The sequence below is a fragment of the Bombyx mandarina genome, chromosome 23 (genome assembly GCF_030267445.1).
Source record: "Bombyx mandarina strain Sakado chromosome 23, ASM3026744v2".
Classification (NCBI taxonomy): domain Eukaryota; kingdom Metazoa; phylum Arthropoda; class Insecta; order Lepidoptera; family Bombycidae; genus Bombyx; species Bombyx mandarina.
The window spans coordinates 14,381,693-14,400,298 of record NC_143229.1 but is presented as its reverse complement, the minus strand read 5'-3'; the positions used below and the strand labels follow the sequence as shown (position 1 = coordinate 14,400,298).

General features: G+C 38.4%; 3 protein-coding genes across 5 annotated transcripts in view; 2 read left to right on the top strand and 1 right to left on the bottom strand.

The window, feature by feature from the left end:
- Positions 1-1,231: 1,231 nt before the first annotated feature.
- LOC114252977 (cyclin-K) lies at positions 1,232-3,988 on the bottom strand. Its single transcript, XM_089737778.1, has 3 exons — positions 3,385-3,988; positions 2,327-2,513; positions 1,232-1,751 (listed from the first exon to the last, which is right to left on the bottom strand). Exons 1-3 carry the CDS (start codon positions 3,969-3,971, stop codon positions 1,287-1,289), a joined length of 1,239 nt encoding a protein of 412 aa, XP_089593904.1. The 5' UTR covers positions 3,972-3,988; the 3' UTR covers positions 1,232-1,286.
- Positions 3,989-7,238: 3,250 nt separating this feature from the next.
- On the top strand, positions 7,239-12,250 carry BckdhA (Branched chain keto acid dehydrogenase E1 subunit alpha). Of its 2 annotated transcripts, XM_089737696.1 has the most exons (9): positions 7,681-7,833; positions 8,109-8,168; positions 8,249-8,520; positions 8,864-9,120; positions 9,416-9,581; positions 10,303-10,506; positions 10,665-10,783; positions 11,272-11,419; positions 11,973-12,250. In XM_089737696.1, exons 1-9 carry the CDS (start codon positions 7,774-7,776, stop codon positions 12,049-12,051), a joined length of 1,365 nt encoding a protein of 454 aa, XP_089593822.1. In that variant the 5' UTR covers positions 7,681-7,773; the 3' UTR covers positions 12,052-12,250. The 2 variants fall into 2 exon arrangements, with proteins under 2 accessions (XP_028043493.2, XP_089593822.1); XM_028187692.2 differs by lacking the exon at positions 8,109-8,168 and having other exon boundaries at positions 7,239-7,833.
- Positions 12,251-13,124: 874 nt separating this feature from the next.
- The window catches only part of LOC114253127 (regucalcin), a 25,261-nt gene continuing 19,779 nt past the window's right edge, over positions 13,125-18,606 (top strand). For both annotated transcript variants that reach the window (XR_016325228.1, XR_016325227.1), the window contains exons 1-4: positions 13,125-13,489; positions 13,568-13,854; positions 14,820-15,005; positions 15,598-17,930. The gene's annotated coding sequence lies outside the window, so the exon portion shown is untranslated. The remainder of the gene's footprint in view (positions 13,490-13,567; positions 13,855-14,819; positions 15,006-15,597; positions 17,931-18,606) is intronic.

Here is an 18,606-nt window from a genome sequence, read left to right as displayed (position 1 = left end):
CACAGAAAGTTTGTATTTCTGTCAGCGCAGTGGTGGCAAATTCTTCATAAAGACGTCTGATGTACGGGAGCCAACAAACTTGGGGGCATTTTAAACTCTTTCGCGTATCCAAAACTTCCAGCCCTAGTAGCTTAGAGTTCGTCTGTTAGGCGTATGAGGTCGAGGGTCGTCGACTAACCAAGGCCAGCTGGAGTTTTGGGAGCTTCTCCATCATTGAGTCCAGTTCCTCACAGTAAGCATCCGAAGTAATGCTGGTGCAATTTGGTAAGAAGCTGTAAAGCTGAATTGTTTGGCACTAGACCAGCAAACAGTAAACATGATTTTAGGGGTATTGCTTCATTTAGTGATTTGCCTGGATGCTAAACCAGGCTCTAACCGACATGACCTGATTTGATATTTTTATCGTGTCCATATTGTGAAAAGTATACAAATGTAATGAAAAGAAAATAGAATTTCATATTTTTTAAATAAAAATGATTTTAATTTAGAAACTATTAGCACCTAAATTAAGTTTAAAATCGCCAGTACTGTAAAACGGCAACTTCATAGGTTTATATATTAAATGATGATTATACTTTAAAAAAGTATTGGAAATACATATCTTAAATATGGAATTTATTCTGCGAAACAACCGGAATTTACCCTATATTTCTGATTATATCTATCGTATACACCCGGTCTGCCATACCATCTGATATATCCCTTCACAACTCGGCGTTAGATATGCCCAGTTTCAATCAAAGTAGCAGCATTATCAACTTCAGTGGTGTTTAAATCCTGTGTTCTCAATTTATTTGCAGTAATAATCTCTATACTTTACATGATGAATAAGGCAGTCAAAGCCTCAAAGCCCAAAAGATAAATGGCCCAAGATTTATAAAATCGGTAAAATGGTTCGGAATATGAAAGAATATTACGCAATTTGTTAAGAGTTCGACGTGCAACCTAACCCACTGAATTTTCGCCGGATCTTCTCAGTGGGTCGCAATTACGATCCGGTAGTAGATTCAGCAAAGCACTGCTCTTGCAACGGCCAGCGTTAGCAAATTCTCTCAGGTTGAGTCTGTGAGGTCACCTTTTTTTAAAATAGGATTTACTTATGTTTGTAGTCAGTATTTACGATGATCACAAAAAAACTGAACCATTCTTTGCATTCCTCTAAGAGGTTTTATATTTCAATTTTAAAGCACGAATGAAATGCACATCTTCGTCCCACAAAAAAAAAAACAAATACTGTCTATATTATTATATTTTAGTAAAAAATTATAGTATCTATAACTTAGGTGCTAGGGTGGCGGATAGTAGGGCCGAGGGGGTGGCCCTGGAGGAGGTCCTCGGTTTGGCAGGGGGGTGAAATAGTTCGGGGGTGGGACGTTGACGGGAGGGAACCTGTTCGGTGCCGGGGGTGGATCCGGGTATACCATGGGAGGCGGCACCAAAGGGAGCCTGGGAGGAGGAGGGATTGTAGGAGGCGGAGCCGTATATACTGGAGGATAATGCGGTAATGGTGTAAACGGATACGTGTACCGAATAGGCTCGGTGATACCAACTTTGGGGGGTTCAATTTTAACCTCCCCTCCGTTCTTAATGGGCGTGACCACCGGCTTAGTGGCTGTGGTAACGGCGACAGGTGATACGGAAGCTGGCGGTGTAACGGAGGGTGGCTTCTTCTCGTTTTTTGGAGGCTGAGGAACAGAAGGAGGGGAGTCGTTCCCCGACGCTTGTGTCTGTGGTGAATATAAATCTAATACCTGGAAATAATATTTACGATTGATTTCCACAGTGAAAGAATAATATCTTGTAATAGAAATCAAGCCCGCAAAATAATAATTTGCGTAATTACTGGTGGTAGGACGTCTTGCGAGCCTGCACGGGTACTACAACTCTGTCTATTTCTGCCATGAAGCAGTAATGCATTTCGGTTTGAAGAGTGGGGCAACCATTGTAACTATACTGAGACTTTAGAACTCATACCTCAAGGTGGGTGGTGTCATTTATGTTATACATATCTATGGGGTCTGGTAACCTCCTAAAAATAGGTAGGCTGTGAGCTTTTCCAGCCATCAAAGCAATAAAAAATATATATTAAAACATACTGGATTAACTAGTGTGTCTTTTAAACCAACATGTGTTGTGTTTTTTAAATAAATGTACACTGGCGGCTTAATTATTTCAGTTCCACTGACATTATAAACATACTGCTATCTACCAACTGTGAACACTTATGAACACACATGGTCTCAAATACATATTTTAGCTTTCAAACTGAATACATGTCTGTTCATAATTGACTTTCAGATTTTACTGAATCCTTAGCTTAACATACCTGATGACATATATCCTCCAATAGCTCTGTAGTGATATCCTCAACAAACATGTCCCACCACACTTTGTGTTTAGGTTGCCGTCCATTCCAGTCTGCCACCTCGAATTTACTGAGTTTCCCAGCTAGAAACATGAGAGCTACAGCTATCACTTCAGGCTCCCATTGCAGACAGAGTGTTGTACATAAACTGCAAGAGCAAAATAATATTTTTTGAGATTTTCAAAATATACAGGTTTTTTTGGTCCAAGGATTTTACATACACTAAACACCACACACCAACTATTTGACAATTTCAGCAAGATAATAACCCCAAACACAACTCTAAGGAAATCAATATTTTTTTTAAATACAAAACTACAACATTTTAGAGTTGCCAAGTCAAACTCCAGATTTGAATTCTACGGGACATCTATGAGAGGAGTTAACTCTAGTTGAACAAGAACATATTATTCTGACAAAGATGCTTTTTATGAAGCACTGAAAATGGGTGTCATAAAACTTCGATAGATTGAATACAAATGTTAGTCAAGCAATGCTGGTGTAGTGTGAGGCTATTATAAAATGCAACAGAAATCTTAATATAAAATACTTTTAAAAACAAATTACACTCTATTACATTGTGAACAAGGGTTACTTAATCACTATTTCGTGGAAAGTTTAATTTACACCAATATAAAAAAAACTGTTCATATTTTCTTCTAATTAATCAAATTATTAATTTATCAAATGTTTTTGAGGGCTACCATATGTGTACTAAAAGGTGTACAAATGGTAAGATAATTAAATGTGAATCATTTGTATTTAATGTATTATATGTGGTTATTTGGGTGCTTTATATGAGAATACTGCTAGAACACAAAATCAATCCGCTGTGTTATAGGTACGATTACTGAACTTCTTATTTAATTTAATTCATTTTATATTTATCACTGCAGGAGCAGGTCAGGTGGTAAAAAAACCATGAAAAAGTGAATTCAAGGGATTGATTCAATTTAGAGGTATCATATTTCTTCTAATAATAGTCAAATGGCTCTAAACTATAGTAGTTATACACTTACCTATCATTTACAAATGTCCAAGCCATTTGCACCATCTTCTGCAGTTTTGTCTTGTCGCCCTTCAAACATTTAGCATACTTAAGCAGATACCCATAGGGATGTTCGACCTGAAAGTCAAACTTGATTGTCTGCAGCAAAATTCTTTCGAGTGTCATTACTTCCTCTTTAGGATTTTCACCGAAACTAGCAAACTTTAGTTCCGTCAACAAAGACTTGGCAACTTTAATTATATCTTTGCATTTCTTTGGTGTCTCTTCGACTTTACCCGCCAGAAACAAACAGCAGCAAGCGGTTATGTACCTCGGAAACGTCCTGAACGAATGAAACATGTAAAAACGATGAAAATAAACAACCCCTGTGGCAACAGTATTATAACCTAAGTCCATTTTAGATCCTGTGTCGATTATGAATCTCGCTCCTTCCTTTCTGTAACGATTCTCAGCATCGTTGTTTATCCCATCACGGAAGGAAGGCGTATTCAACAAATCCTTTTTGTCATAATACCAATAAGGCATTTTGGAAGCACTCGTTTTATTTAAAATAACACTGATATTGTCTGATATCGTCACTAGATAAGTAAGCTCCATAGACAATATAAAGTATTTTAAACACTCAGGACTCAGGGCTCAGGAATGTAGCCTCTGCAATCTGTTGCCATTGCCATTCGTAAATGACACCACAAATTAATGACACCTTTTTTTAAATAACAATTTGACGGTTGATCGTATTAATACCTACGGCTTGGGGACATTTAAAAATCCACAAGACTTCAAAAATGAATTTGCAATGCAAAAGCTTTTAATCTAGTCTATTTTAGATATTTGCTTGCTATCAGTATTTCCAGATCAAAATATGTACGTAGCAGACTACAGACATCCACTCTTGAACATAGGCCTTCCCCTAACCTCGCCACAGCAACCAGTCCTACACTGCCTGCATTCAGCGGATTACTGCAAGATTCATCAGGTCGTCTATTCTTGTGGGAGATCTACCTACGCTATGTCTTCCGGTACACGGTCGCCACTAGAGAACTTTTTAGCCTCAGCGGCTGTTTTACGTACCTGGGTGTCTAAAGCTGAAACACTAGCTTCTAATATTACTACCCTATCACCCTCTCTTACTATTTAATAACTTTACTTTTTCTGGTGGTATTGGATATTGGGAGGCCCCTAGATGCATACCATCAAAGTAGTGTAGCCATCATTTAATCTGACCTTGACCAAAATTTTATTCTAATATTGATCGTCTGCTTTCATGGTGCTTAAGCAACAGTACGGACCTCAATCCGGCCAATTGTTATTCATTTCTGCAGAAGAAAAAACTAAAATTCAACACAACTGCTTTTTCAAAGTAGCGTTCTGACGTTTCTCTAGATACTTATGTACGTATCAGTTCTAGATTTAGGTCGTCGTGTAGATCATTCCTCGCGTATCACGGAGCTCAGACGGCTATCCTGTAGATACGGGATTGGATGACCTGGAGCGAGTTAATGTGCGTACGGGTCGCGTCAGCGGCTACTACACTTGCATAGGTCATGACGGAACGTATGCAAATTTTGTAGTTTTACCTTGTTATGAAGAGACAATTTACTTCGTTTGCAGATCATGCTGTAGGGTTGACCGAGTAGGAACGCGGCTCGGTCGATCGGTACTGACTTAATGTGGGGCTTGAATGTCATCCCGCTGTTGAGGGTGACGCCTAGGTACTTAGTCTTTGAAGCCCACGGTATGGACTGGCCAAGGATTTTAATGGCGGGAATAGAGTTACCACGCCGAATTCGTGGCGAGATACTTACAATGATGTCGGGAGGGCGACCCCTTTTGAATAGCATGGCTGTGCTTTTCGTAGGGTTGATATCGATATGTCACTTTCGGAATAACTGTCCTAAATTGGTGGCTACGATCTGGAGTTTACTCTGGATGACCGACATCTTCCTACTCGAGCATTAGATAGCCATATTATCGGCAAAGAGGCTGGGTCGCCAGCGACCGGGATATTTCGTCAATGGAGCTGGAGAGAGAGCGGTGCCTTGCGGAAATCCGGCCGAGATCTGACGCGAGAGAGAGCGTGTTCCCTCTACTCGATACCGAAACGAACAGTTCGACAAGAAGTCTCGTATGATGAGCACGAGTCTGCTCGGAACTTCCATGTTGTACAGTTTGTAAATTAAACCGTTGTGCCAGACTTTGTCGAACACCTTCGTAGTATCGAAGAAGAGGGCTCCCGTGGGGACGGGTCTGTGTCTATTTAGTCCTACTAAGCGCTCCCTGAGGCAGTGCACTTGCTGAATTCACAAGTGTTTCGCTCGGAATCCAAACTGTTCGTCGATCAGGATGCCTTTCGAGGTGATGAAGTCCCAGAGGCGTTTACGAATCAGTGGTTCATACATCATAAGATTGCCTATCGCTGGGAGAAAGTTAATCGGGCGGTATTTTGTGGGTTCGTTTTTAGGTTTTCCAGGTTTGTGTATGCTGATAACGTCCGCTTCTTTCCACCACATGGCAGAAAAGATGCAGTTCGTGATAGCGGCATAAAATATAGAGGCTAATATTATGATTGATTGGGCGAGTAAAATTTTTAATACATGCTTGTAGATGCCGTCAAAGCCGGCGGCTTTCCGTAGTTGTAGGCTTTTGATTGCTTCTTTGACTTCGGTATAGGTAATGGGTCGTAACGCGTCGGAGGGTGGCAAGAAAGCTCTGCGTTCGACTTCCCCGTCACGGTGAGTTCGGGGTCCGCAGTTCAAGCATTGGTGGTACACTGCTCTAGCAGTGCATCGGTTAATGACTCTACCTTTTCATTATCATCGAAAGCCGGGGGATGTCCTGAGGGGCAAACTGGCGATATATATGTTTCCTGTGACTATATCCTGTTCTTGTTCCTATGACTATAGTTTCCGATTTGAGTGTCCTAGCTAGTCGCCAGTACCTTTGGGAAGAGGGCGCGAGTCTTTCTAAATAACTTTCCTACCTTGTATTTCGGGCTTCGTCTACGCGAGATTTGACGTCCCACTGTAGACGATACATCCGAATCCGGTTTGATTCGGTGGGATGACGATCATAAGCCCCGATTGATGCGTTTCTAACTTTTAGGAGATTCCTGGGATGTCCTGGGGGACAATCTGATGCGATGGAAGAAGTATTCCTCATTGACTTGATGGGATGCATTGCCCATCGTGGTGGACAGATGGTTTGTCAGGATGTCTATAAATTCGACGATGTCCTGAGGGGACGGGGTGAAATCCAGGCTATAAGAGAGGATTGGTTGGGAGGCTTCTGCTAGGCTGGTGCTCAGTTTCTGCCAATCCACCGTGAGCCTCGTGACTGGTGTAAGGACGACGGGGTTGCATGACGACAACTCGGTAGTCGGAGCTTATTGGCACTGTCGAAAGTTTTATACGAGACGTCTGCAACCTTAATCTTACACAATGAGCTTATTTCTGATGCGTAATAATGTATTTGGTGGTAAATGTAGTAATGTGTAATAAAGTTTTAATGTTTTTTTTTTTAGAACTCTGAAGCGTTTCTTTTTGTGTTCACGTACTCTTGTAATGTTTTGTGCTGGTGTACATCATGTTGGTACACGATATATAAAGAAATAAATAAAATACCACCAGTAATTACGCACGTTTCTATATTTTCCGATTTGATGTTAATTTTTTTTTTATTGCTTAGATGAGTGGACTGCACTCAGCTGCAGATAGGAACAGATGGCGGTGCACTATAAAAAACAAACTGTTTCAAGTTCATGACCATGACCCTCAGTAATGAGGAGACCGACGCAAAAAAATGGGTGGATGACCTCATGGCCCACCTGGTGTGAAGTGGTTACCAGAGCCCATAGACATCTATAACGTAAATGCCGCCATCCACCTTCGGATATGAGTTCTAAGGTCTCAGCATAGTTACAACGGCTGTCCCACTCTTCAAACCGAAACGCATTACTGCTTCACGGCTGAAATAGGCAGAGTGGTGGTACCTACCCATACGGATTTACAAGAAAAAAGGTATATCTTGTGGATTTATAAAAATAAAAAATAGGTATCTACTTAATTAATGGTTGATAAAAAACAAGAATATTTATTGATTTTTTTACGACTCGCAAATGGTGTTATGCAGTCATAAATGATGCATGATCAGCAAAACATATCCATAATGGTTCTCCATCATCAACATGTAGAAATAAAATAAACTTTAATATTTTTGACATTTTGTAATTTTAATTGCTACATATCGTACGTAGGTAAAAGGGTACGAAACATCCAATGACGTTATTAATTGAAAAAAAAAACACGTACATAAGTTTCTTATCTTGATAATTGGTAATGTTATGTTAAATAAAACAGCGATTGTGCTTCATTATTACTTTTAAGTTTAAGTCAGTCTCAAGATGGCGTTGAAGACCGGAGCAAGTTTTGTCAAATTAAATGCTTTTCGACGGGCTGCTAGGGTGAGTTATTTTAAAATTATTAACAAAATGAATTACAACAGTATTTTAAGTATAAAAACATGCCCTTGACAACAAAACGATAAGAAATGTTGATGATTTTGATTTAATCTGTATTTTTTGCCTGATAACCATGTTGTTTTACATTTCATCACAAAGTTTATTTACAAGTTAAAATGCTCCCTACCCAGATGAACATAAAGTTGAATTTGTATGAACAACAATATTTTCGAGAATCAGTGCAATCGTAAACTTTTGTATTGGATTTTTGAAAACAGGCTATCGATGTCAAAAGTAGTGATGTGAGAAAAAGATCGATAACAAATATCGTGAAATGGGTGAGTTCATTATTAGGGCGCAACAAATTTGTATTTGCATGAATTCCACCATGTGTTTTTAAGACTCAATTCCATTTTAGCTTTTGTCGACGCGTACGAGGCCCGAAACGGCACAGAATGGCGGTGGTAAGATAGCAGAATTTCCTGGCGCAAGAGCACCGTACGTGAGTGAAATGAAATTCTTCAACGAAACTAGTTACGAGCCAATTCCGATTTATCGAGTTATGGATAACAACGGACAGATCATCGACAAAAATCAAGAACCGAACTTGGATAAGGCTACGCTGATTAACATGTACAAAACCATGGTACAACTGAGCCATATGGATAAAATTCTATATGAATCACAAAGGTAATTTCATTCGCTTTTAGTTTTATAAAACACATTTTTAGATACTGGCCAAAACCCAGCTGTATAGTATAGTTATTTTGATTGCTCGATTGAATCTGGTTCATTCCGGAATTATTGAAGTCCACGGGTACCGGTGATAATTTACCATCAAGTGGGTCGTATGCTCTTTTGCCCATAACGGCAATAAAAAAATTATTACTTTGCACTCAATTAACAAAGGCCTCAGAACCGCGGTGAACGCAGGCCGCTTCAACCCGTCACATTGCTATGGATATTTTATAGAAAAGATCTTCAGCGGTGGATCTTATAGCTGACATGATGATTTGTATTGATTATTTCACAGACAAGGCCGCATTTCATTTTATATGACCAACTACGGCGAGGAGGGCATCCACATAGGCAGCGCCTCGGCACTCTCACCGAAAGATTTGGTCTTCAGTCAATACAGAGAAGTAGGAGTGTTTTTATACCGAGGGATGACTGTGACGGAACTTGTGAACCAGTGCTACGGAAACTGCGAGGATCCCGGGAAAGGGAGACAGATGCCAGTCCATTACGGAAGCAAGCACTACAACATGGTCACAATATCTAGTCCATTAGGTAATAAATTCTAAATAGTGGTTAGTTCTAAGTGGTTTCGTTCGACAGACGTACTTGACTTAGCGTTGAGCGATAATTATAGTCCACTGTATATTGTATTGTGAGTACGTAGGGGAAGTTCATTTTGCCTTTAAAATCTAACGGCATCATTTGACAGCAGATTTGTAAAGATAGGTGCACTTTTAGGTACAACTTAACTATTCACGTATTAGATAAGATATTAGTTTAGCAATTAGTACGTCCATGGATTGCTAAGAAGTTCTTCTCAGTATGTACATGAAATGTTTTTTATCAGGAACACAAATGCCCCAGGCTGTTGGAGCCGCTTATGCCTACAAAAGAGTTCCGAATAACGACCGCTGCGTGATCTGCTACTTCGGTGACGGCGCTGCCTCGGAGGGCGATGCTCATGCGGCTTTCAACTTTGCCGCTACGTTAGATTGTCCTGTTATTATGCTGTGGTCAGTATTGCGAAATTTAATCATAGGTGTCTTTAGAAAACGTCATTATTTCATCATACGAGTCATTCGAGACTGTACCTACGCTATGTTCTGAAACTTGTGTGAAAACGTCTACGTATCGTTACAATTTCAATGACTTGTCACCGAATTTTTTCAAGAAGTAGTCGTGATCCAAAAGAAGAAATCACTCATGGACATCCTACTCGTGGCCTTTCGCACGGCCACACGCACGGAACTTGGCGGTACAGCGATACCACAACTTATTACCAAACTACAGCTTGTCGTAAAATACGTAAAATTGTTGAAATTTCTTTAGCCATCATTCTTTTCTTTTTACTGTACTATTTTATTATTTTTACTGGTGGTAGGACCTCTTGTGAGTCCGTACGAATAACAGGTCAACCATGATGCTACTGCCAGTCTTACTTTAAGCTTTAGGCAGCGGCTTGGCTCTGCCCTTGGTATTGCTGACGTCCAGGAGCGACGGTAACCACTCACCATCAGGTCGTATGCTCGTCCGCCCACACCGGCAATAAAAAAAATCTTCACAAAATTATTTTAACGCAATTAAGTCATCGGCTGATGTCCCAACATATGAGTCCGAAGTGACGGTATTCACGTGGCTATATCAGTGGGCTCTCTTAATCACTTCAAGCCGTGCATAAAACCAAACCAATAAAATATGTGAAATTCAAATCTCAACTATAGTTTCCGCTTGCAGCAGAAACAACGGCTACGCGATATCAACACCCACAAGCGAACAATACCGCGGAGACGGCATCGCTTCTCGGGGACCAGCCCTGGGGCTTCACACGCTCAGAGTCGACGGGACCGACACTCTTGCGGTACACAATGCTGTGAAGAGAGCTAGAGACTTTACCGTAGCCAACAACAAGCCAGTACTCATTGAAGCTATGGCCTATCGGTAAAACACTTTTGCTCATTGTCACCAATAATCAAACCAGATAATTTGAACTAGGTTAATTTTGATTTTGTGACGTATAGACTATAGACTACAGTTAATCCAATTACAGTATATCCCGTCAAAATTGCAACACATGAAATTTATTTGTCACATTTTAGTGTCGGGCATCATTCAACGTCTGACGATAGCAGCGCGTACAGGTCGGTGGAGGAGATACAAAAGTGGACCAAAGATGAAAGTCCTTTGCAGAAGTTCAAGCTTTATCTCGAACATAAAGGTAAATCGAAATAAAAATTTGTTTATTTCAAATTAAAATTTCAAAGAAGCCAGTCTTGAGAAAGTTAATTCAATAATTCAAATTGCATTAAATTATATTTTTCTTTTAATGTACTAATTTTGTGTGTTTTTATATATTACATGATTGGTAATAGTGATAACATTAGATTATTTGTTGCCTATAGCTTGTTTCGTCATTGTGAAAGGAATCACCATTATAACTTAGTTGTATACCGATTGCACAAAACTATTCAGCTACCTACTGAAATTTAGTGTTTTAATATTCAAATCGTCATCAGTATAGCCTTTGCTTGTTGTTAGTACTCACTTTGTGAAATTTCTGGGCATGGGGGACTAATAGGACATGCTTAGGGCAATGGCAGCTTAGCGTTGCCTTAATCGGAGATATAACTCGAGGCAGCCAGGAAAAAAGGGTTATCATATCGCGTCGCTTTTTCGAAGAAAACAGCATGTTTATTTGGTGTCCAGGTTACTGGGACGCGGAGACTGAGAAGGCCTGGAGTAAGGAAGCAAGGGATACGGTGGTTAGAACCATGCAGGAAGCGGAAAAGAAAAAGAAACCAAACTGGAAAGAGATGCTAGAAGATGTCTACTATGAAATGCCACCCAGGCTTCAGTCAGTATCAATACAATAATTACGCCATTGATGTTATGTATGAGTAAACAAAATGTTCCATCTGTCTAGACGAGCGAAGTAGCTCCTCATCTTATGTTAAGAGATAACCGGAGCCCATGGACACAACAACACCAACAAGGCAACCCTGGGATACCCTGTTTCGTTCTACAAATCGGAACAAATAGACAGGCTATTTGTGCATATCCGTGCGGGCTCACATTACAGCTTTTCAGCAAAGACAGCGCAAATCTATTTAAAAAAAACATTTGTAGTGTCTATAAATAGGCAGTTTCTCTAACGACTTTTTTAATTGTTTCTATAATATATTTTTTTGTTTAAAACAAAACTTCTTGATGGCCTCTGGCGTTGACAAACGAACTACATATACTGATTCGACAAATTTAGTAACCTGTTACCTAAATCATACTTCATAAGTTCACATACCTACATCATAATACTTAATAAGTTCAAAGTCTTACTCTTTTATCTCAAACGAGAACATACGAGTAACAGCCAGCTCATAAATATAAAACAGTATCCACTTCTTTTGCAGAAAACAAATGAAGCAAATGGAGGAACATCTAAAGAAGTATCCAGAGCATTACCCGCTCAATCAACACGAGAGCGATTGAATAACTACTGCCAATATTTACATTGTTAAAATTATTTTTATGGTTTACTATCTTTTCGGTCTTTTTATTCTATTTACTGTTTGAATATTCTTCAGTTTCAACTCGAGATAAACCGCAAAAGTAATTTAAGAAATAAATAAACACTACTTATTCTTAATGATCTGTTTTGGTTTTTGGAATAAATTGTTATTGTTGATTTTATCGACATTTTAATTGTACATCCCTTCCTTCATGTTATCGGATCGCATATTATAATTCTTGAGTTGTGTTGGTTTTAGAAAAAAAAAACTAATTAAAACGAATACAAGACAAAAATTAGGGCTTTTGAAAATTCTTTTATTTCTCTTTTCGTACGGTTTCGTCGTATCGTGTTGGTTACTCTGGACTACCCTGTTATTGAGTGACTTCCGGAGCCCATAAATATAAATTTCTAAATATGCGGAATTGACTCCTTCATTGAGACATGATGTCGAATTCGCGATTACTTTACTTGTTTTCGGCTCTCCAATCCATCGAACCGAACCCTTGATTGCTATACAATGGAAATAAGTAGATTGGTGATACTACCTGTACGGGGACAAAATACGCACTAATACCACCGTTACAATTTTCAAGATAAACGGCAGCGTTCCTTTGCATCTATGGGTTCCAATAACCACTCTGCACTAGATTAGTGTTCACATTCGTTCATTACTTCCAATAAAAAAACATGAAAATCACTTGAAAACCAAACACACCACGAATTAGTGCAATCCACATGTTTTTTTTTTTATTGCTCGGATGGGTGGACGAGCTCACAACTCACAAGTGTTAAGTGGTTACTGGAGCCCATAGACATCTACAACTTAAATGCACCACCCACCTTGAGATATAAGTTCTAAGGTCTCAAGTATCACGCTCAACGCGGCAATGGCTGCCCCACCCATCAAACCAAAACGCATTACTGCTCCACGACAGAAATAAGCAGGACGGTGGTATCTACCCGGGCAGACTCACAAGAGGTCCTACCAAATTAAAAATTAGAACATCTACAATGTCCAATCATATGGTATTTTTTAATTGGCTTATTTATTTTTCTGGTTTCTGCAGACAAAACATTACGTAGGTTGTATACTTTGATCCACGTCATACAGTATGTACACAACCAAATTAATGTTTTGTAGCATTTGCCCTTATCCAGATCATGTGGTTGGTAGGTAATAATCTTGATTGTCTCCAACATTTGTCAATTTTGACATTGACGATTTTGACAATAAAAATTGTGATTCGTGAAGACGTGAACACGTTTTTTCAAATTCAATAACAAAAAGAAATAGCTACTCTGAAAATAATTCTTAATTCAGTTGTCAAACTTAAATAAACAAATCATTAATCATGTCTTTATTAATACGTACAGATGCTACGGCTGTTAAAATTTTCAAAAACTACGTTCTTGCCGGTAAAAAATTTATATAACATTTCGAATTATATTTCAAATTACACTACTCACAAAGAGGACGAAAATTTATCATTTCAGGTATTGGAAGCACTATAAATGTATTCGATAAAGCTTCGGCGAGATTAATTACGAAGTTTCAATGTTTAAAAAGCCAAAAAATATATGGTTTTGTAGTATCAAATTGTGGTAATAATTTACTCGTGTTTGGCGGAAAACAGTTCACAGTTTTATCTTTTACGCACTCGCATTATGAAGAGACATTTAAGAAAAACTTCGAACCTATAATATGCGATGATTGGCTTCATTCCGGTGTTTGGCTGAAAGAAGATATTGTTATTTTATTAACTGCTCATAATGTTACTCAGGTAAACCAAATGTATTTCTCATGCTTCAATCTATGATGAGCTATTGCTTCAGCTCAATAGTAAACGGTCACTAATGTTATTGCCATGCTCAATGACATTTTCATTGAAGTGTGTTTTAGTTAACATTAAGCTACAGTCTGACTGTCGATTGCAACAACTTAAGTTGTTTGAAATGATAAAATCTTTTTGTGATACCTAATCCTGTTATCTTTTTTTATCTAACTAACCTAACCTACCACCTAGGCAGAATTGGTCCCAATATTGATGATGTTGCAATTACTCTGTGCCTGTCATTACTGGCGTCCATGAGTGACAGTAACCACTCACCATCAGGTGGGCTGTATGTTCACCTGCCCACAAGGGAAAAAAGATGATTAAGGTGTTATTCATCTATATTTTATTATTACTATACATCTAACCTTTGGCGGTCCAAGCCACCCATGATCAAACACTGTGGAGGAAAATCACACATGGTCATGATCCTCAGCAGTGAGGGAATGATGATGAAGAAGAAGAGCCTGTTAGATTGAATAGTAGTTAAATGTAATGTAGATATCTGTGAGAGTTTAATACAATTTAAACCCCACTATCTGGACTGCTTCAGATTCACAGTGGGATCCCTGTGATCAACCTTTGTTTTGTGCCACCAGGCACTCCAAATAAACTCATTAATCTTGATTCCAACTAGGTTAAAGGAGGTCTGTAAAGGAGTCCTGTTTGACTTTGGTAGAGGGGTCACAGCAAATTGTGAACAGGCTCATAGACAGTATACTTTGAATGCTGCTATCCAACTATTAAACATGAGATCAAAATCTCAATGAAATTAATAACAGTTGTTCACCCAAACCAGCATACATGTTGATTCTTCTGTTTCATACTATAATTCATAATTTAATTAACATAAGATCAAACTACTCACTTGTTTGTTTTTTTTTCTATGAAATTCTATTCCATTTTCATTTCAGAAATGGAACTTATCAACACAGTCCCTCATATCTCAAGAAACAGGCAAAGAAAACTCAATATTATACAGCGGACTTCTTGTAATGCTGCAAGATGCAATTATGGTCCTAGCTGGGACTGTGTTCTCAGATGTCATTGTGCATAGTAATACTGTTAAGGAACCTCTACATTATTTGAGAGGACACAAGGTTTGATACCACTCTTCATTAACACATTCACAGTGCTTCCATTAAAATGCATACCTGCTTGTTTATAAAATATATAAGGTTTATAGGTAACAAATCTAGTTCAACAGAGATTTGTATCTCTCAAGTTTTTTTACTATCAACCAGTTGCTGATACAATAAACCAATTAAATATGTCCAATATTTCTGCTCCAAAGTTATTTCAAAAAAAAGCTTATTCCTCTTATGTTTTTGAGTTTGTTTTTATAAACTGAATAGACATAACCTGCTTTTAGACATGAAAATGGAGATTTCATCTATTATGCAATTAATCTTCAATTATAATAATAATTTGCTTTGTGACAAAATGTACAGAATAATGGTAGCTCACTGTATTCATTTACATTTTTATTGCTTTATAAAATGGACCATTTTGTATAATAAACTATTTGACAACTAGGTATCTCGAAAGTTTGGCACCTACCATAACATAGTTGCATTATTCTACACTAGTACATCGGATATCAAAGTCATGCAAAAAATGCACAGACGCTATTAAAAAAATGCCATCTTGAGAAAAACATATCTCAAATAAAATTGTTTTATTTTATTACAGGGTGTCATATTCTCCATATCGTGTGATACAGATAAAGGTTTAATAGTAACAACTTCAGATGACAGATCAGTCAGGATTTGGAGCACAAATATCATAACAGCAAATGCGCATATGCTACAATATTGGAAGGACCATGAAATAACATGCAAATATGAACTGTACGGGCATTCGGCACGAGTCATGAGAAACTGCATCGCAGATAATATAGTTATATCAGTAGGAGAAGATTCTGCGATATGCTTTTGGAATTTGAATGGAGAACTAATAAAAAAGAATAATTCACATCAGTATTCTGGTATATGGTCAATAGATGCCGATAAGAATCACCTGGTGACTGGTGGAGGTGATTGTGCAGTTATACTGCATCCACTAACAACGAATAATGGCATTGTTCACAACATTTTAAACTTTGGAACTCAGAGAAAAGTTATGTTCACTGCGAAAAGAAATTTAATAATGTTGGATGATAAAAATTTGTTGCACTATAACACAAACGAGAAATCATCTAAGGTTTATGAATTAAGTCACGAGTCCACATACAAAATGCTGAGTTTATCATCATGCAAGCAAATTATTGCCGTTGCCGATATGAAAGGAAAACTTGATGTCTTTGTTGAAAACTGTAAGAATGGACACTTAACAAAAATAATTGACACAAAATTGCAATTAGGAAAGATATTATCAATGCAATGGGCTGGCAACAGACATGTAATTATTTGTTCTGAAAATGGTGCAATAACAGTGTTAGCTGCAAATGGGGAAAATACAGAAGTTTATGCCAATTTCATTTTGCCTTCTTGCAAAGAAAGATGGCTTACGGCCACAGCTTTAAACAATAAAAATGATGTATTTGCTTTAGGAGACAGGTGTGGTAGTATCCATATTTATGTTAAAGGAAAATGTAATCCAATCAAAAGCTTTAAGAAAGTACACGGAAGATATGGTCCAACATCAATTAAATTTAACAGCAATGAACTTGTGTCAACCGGAAGAGATGGGACAATCAAATATTTCAAAATTGATATTCACAACGAAATTATATTTATGAGGAGTAGGGTCTTAGAGTTTCCGTGGGTTGAGGAATTCTTGAATACCGATGAAACATTAATATGTGGTTTTCAAGAAAGACTTTTTGTGATTTATGACCTGACAGACAACTCCAAAGTACTTGAAGTGACATGTGGAGGAGGTCACAGGTCGTGGGACGCAGTGCGTTTCATAGAGAAAGTCAATGATGACTACGAACAATTTGTTAATTTCATTTATTTGAAAAATTCTGAAATACATCTATTGAAGTTTCAACTGAGTAAAATTGTGGCAAAGAATTTAGTGAATGGATCACATTCTAACAACATAAACTGCTTAAAAGTCTTAGTTAGTGATAGATCGAAAACAATTTACGTATCAGGGGGAGAAGACACAACTGTAAGAATATCGACCACAGACAATCAACTCAATTTTAAAGATGTCTTAACATTTAAACAGCTGTCAAACGTCAGAACTCTTAAATTGCAACCCGTAGATTACAACAATAGTTTGATTTTTACAGCTGGAGGCCGTGCACAAATATGTATAAAAAAATGTACTATAAAAGAAAATGAAATTAAGACCCAAGATTTAATTGAGTACATGATAAAGGGTACAGATAAGGAGAGGAAAGGTAATCAGACGTGGCGGAATTGCACAATAGATTGCGATCCAGAGACAAGGATCATGGATATTGCAGTTTTAAAGAATACTGAATACTTCATTTTTACCGGATGTTCCGACGCTTGTCTGCGAGTTTTGAAATATGAATTACTAATCAATAAAATAACATTAATCAATACAATTAGTCACCATGAAACATGTATTTTAAAAACCCTTTGTTTCCGGCTGTTGGACAGAGACTTCTTGGTGACAGCCACAACAAGAGGTCTGTTCTCGATATGGCTAGCTTCTGACCTGCTGAAAGAGAACCCTGCGCCGTTTTTCTCAATAAAAACGAACAAATCCGGGATAAATAGTATAAGTTGTTATAATATATCAACAAACGAAGTTTTACTAGCCACGGCAGGTGATGATAATACCATCTATATGACATCAATAGAGATAAACATCCAAGATAAGTTGCCCTCGGCGGTCGTTAAATATTCTTGGAGCTCTGATCAGTTTCACAGCTCCCAGATAACTGGTTTATGGTTGGGCAATGGCTTGCTACTCAGTACATCGATCGACCAGAGGGTAACTATGTACAGTTGGACTGTTGATGACGGTTTACACTGCTGCTGTCTACGGCAAGGTGTTAGCGACGTGGCTGACATACAAGGAATGGAAGTGCTGGAATGTACGAGGTAAGTGACCAAAACCAATCAATGAAATACTTGTTGGGCTTAGTGTTGAATGGATTCACTACGAACTACTATTGTACATTTTGACTTGGAGATTCGTGTTGCTACTCTGGCGTTCCAGATATCGATATCACGTCTCACCCTGTGTAGGTTTTTTCTTACTACTAATGGTCCCCCAGTAGTCGAAATTCGACTATAAATAATTGAAATTATAAGTCTGAACATTATGATAGTTCTATTGTCAAAGATTATTATATTTCTATACTCTCTGGGGCGAGTCTCCGAATGGGGTGAATTGAACTTGGTTCAATTCAACCCGATAAAGACACAAGTTTGCGCGTTCACTGCGAAGAAGGACCCCTTTGTCATGGCGCCGCAATTCCAAGGAGTATCCCTGCAACCTTCCGAGAGTATCGGGATACTTGGGGTCGACATTTCGAGCGATGTCCAGTTTCGGAGTCATTTGGAAGGCAAAGCCAAGTTGGCGTCCAAAATGCTGGGAGTCCTCAACAGAGCGAAGCGGTACTTCACGCCTGGACAAAGACTTTTGCTTTATAAAGCACAAGTCCGGCCTCGCATGGAGTACTGCTCCCATCTCTGGGCCGGAGCTCCCAAATACCAGCTTCTTCCATTTGACTCCATACAGAGGAGGGCCGTTCGGATTGTCGATAATCCCATT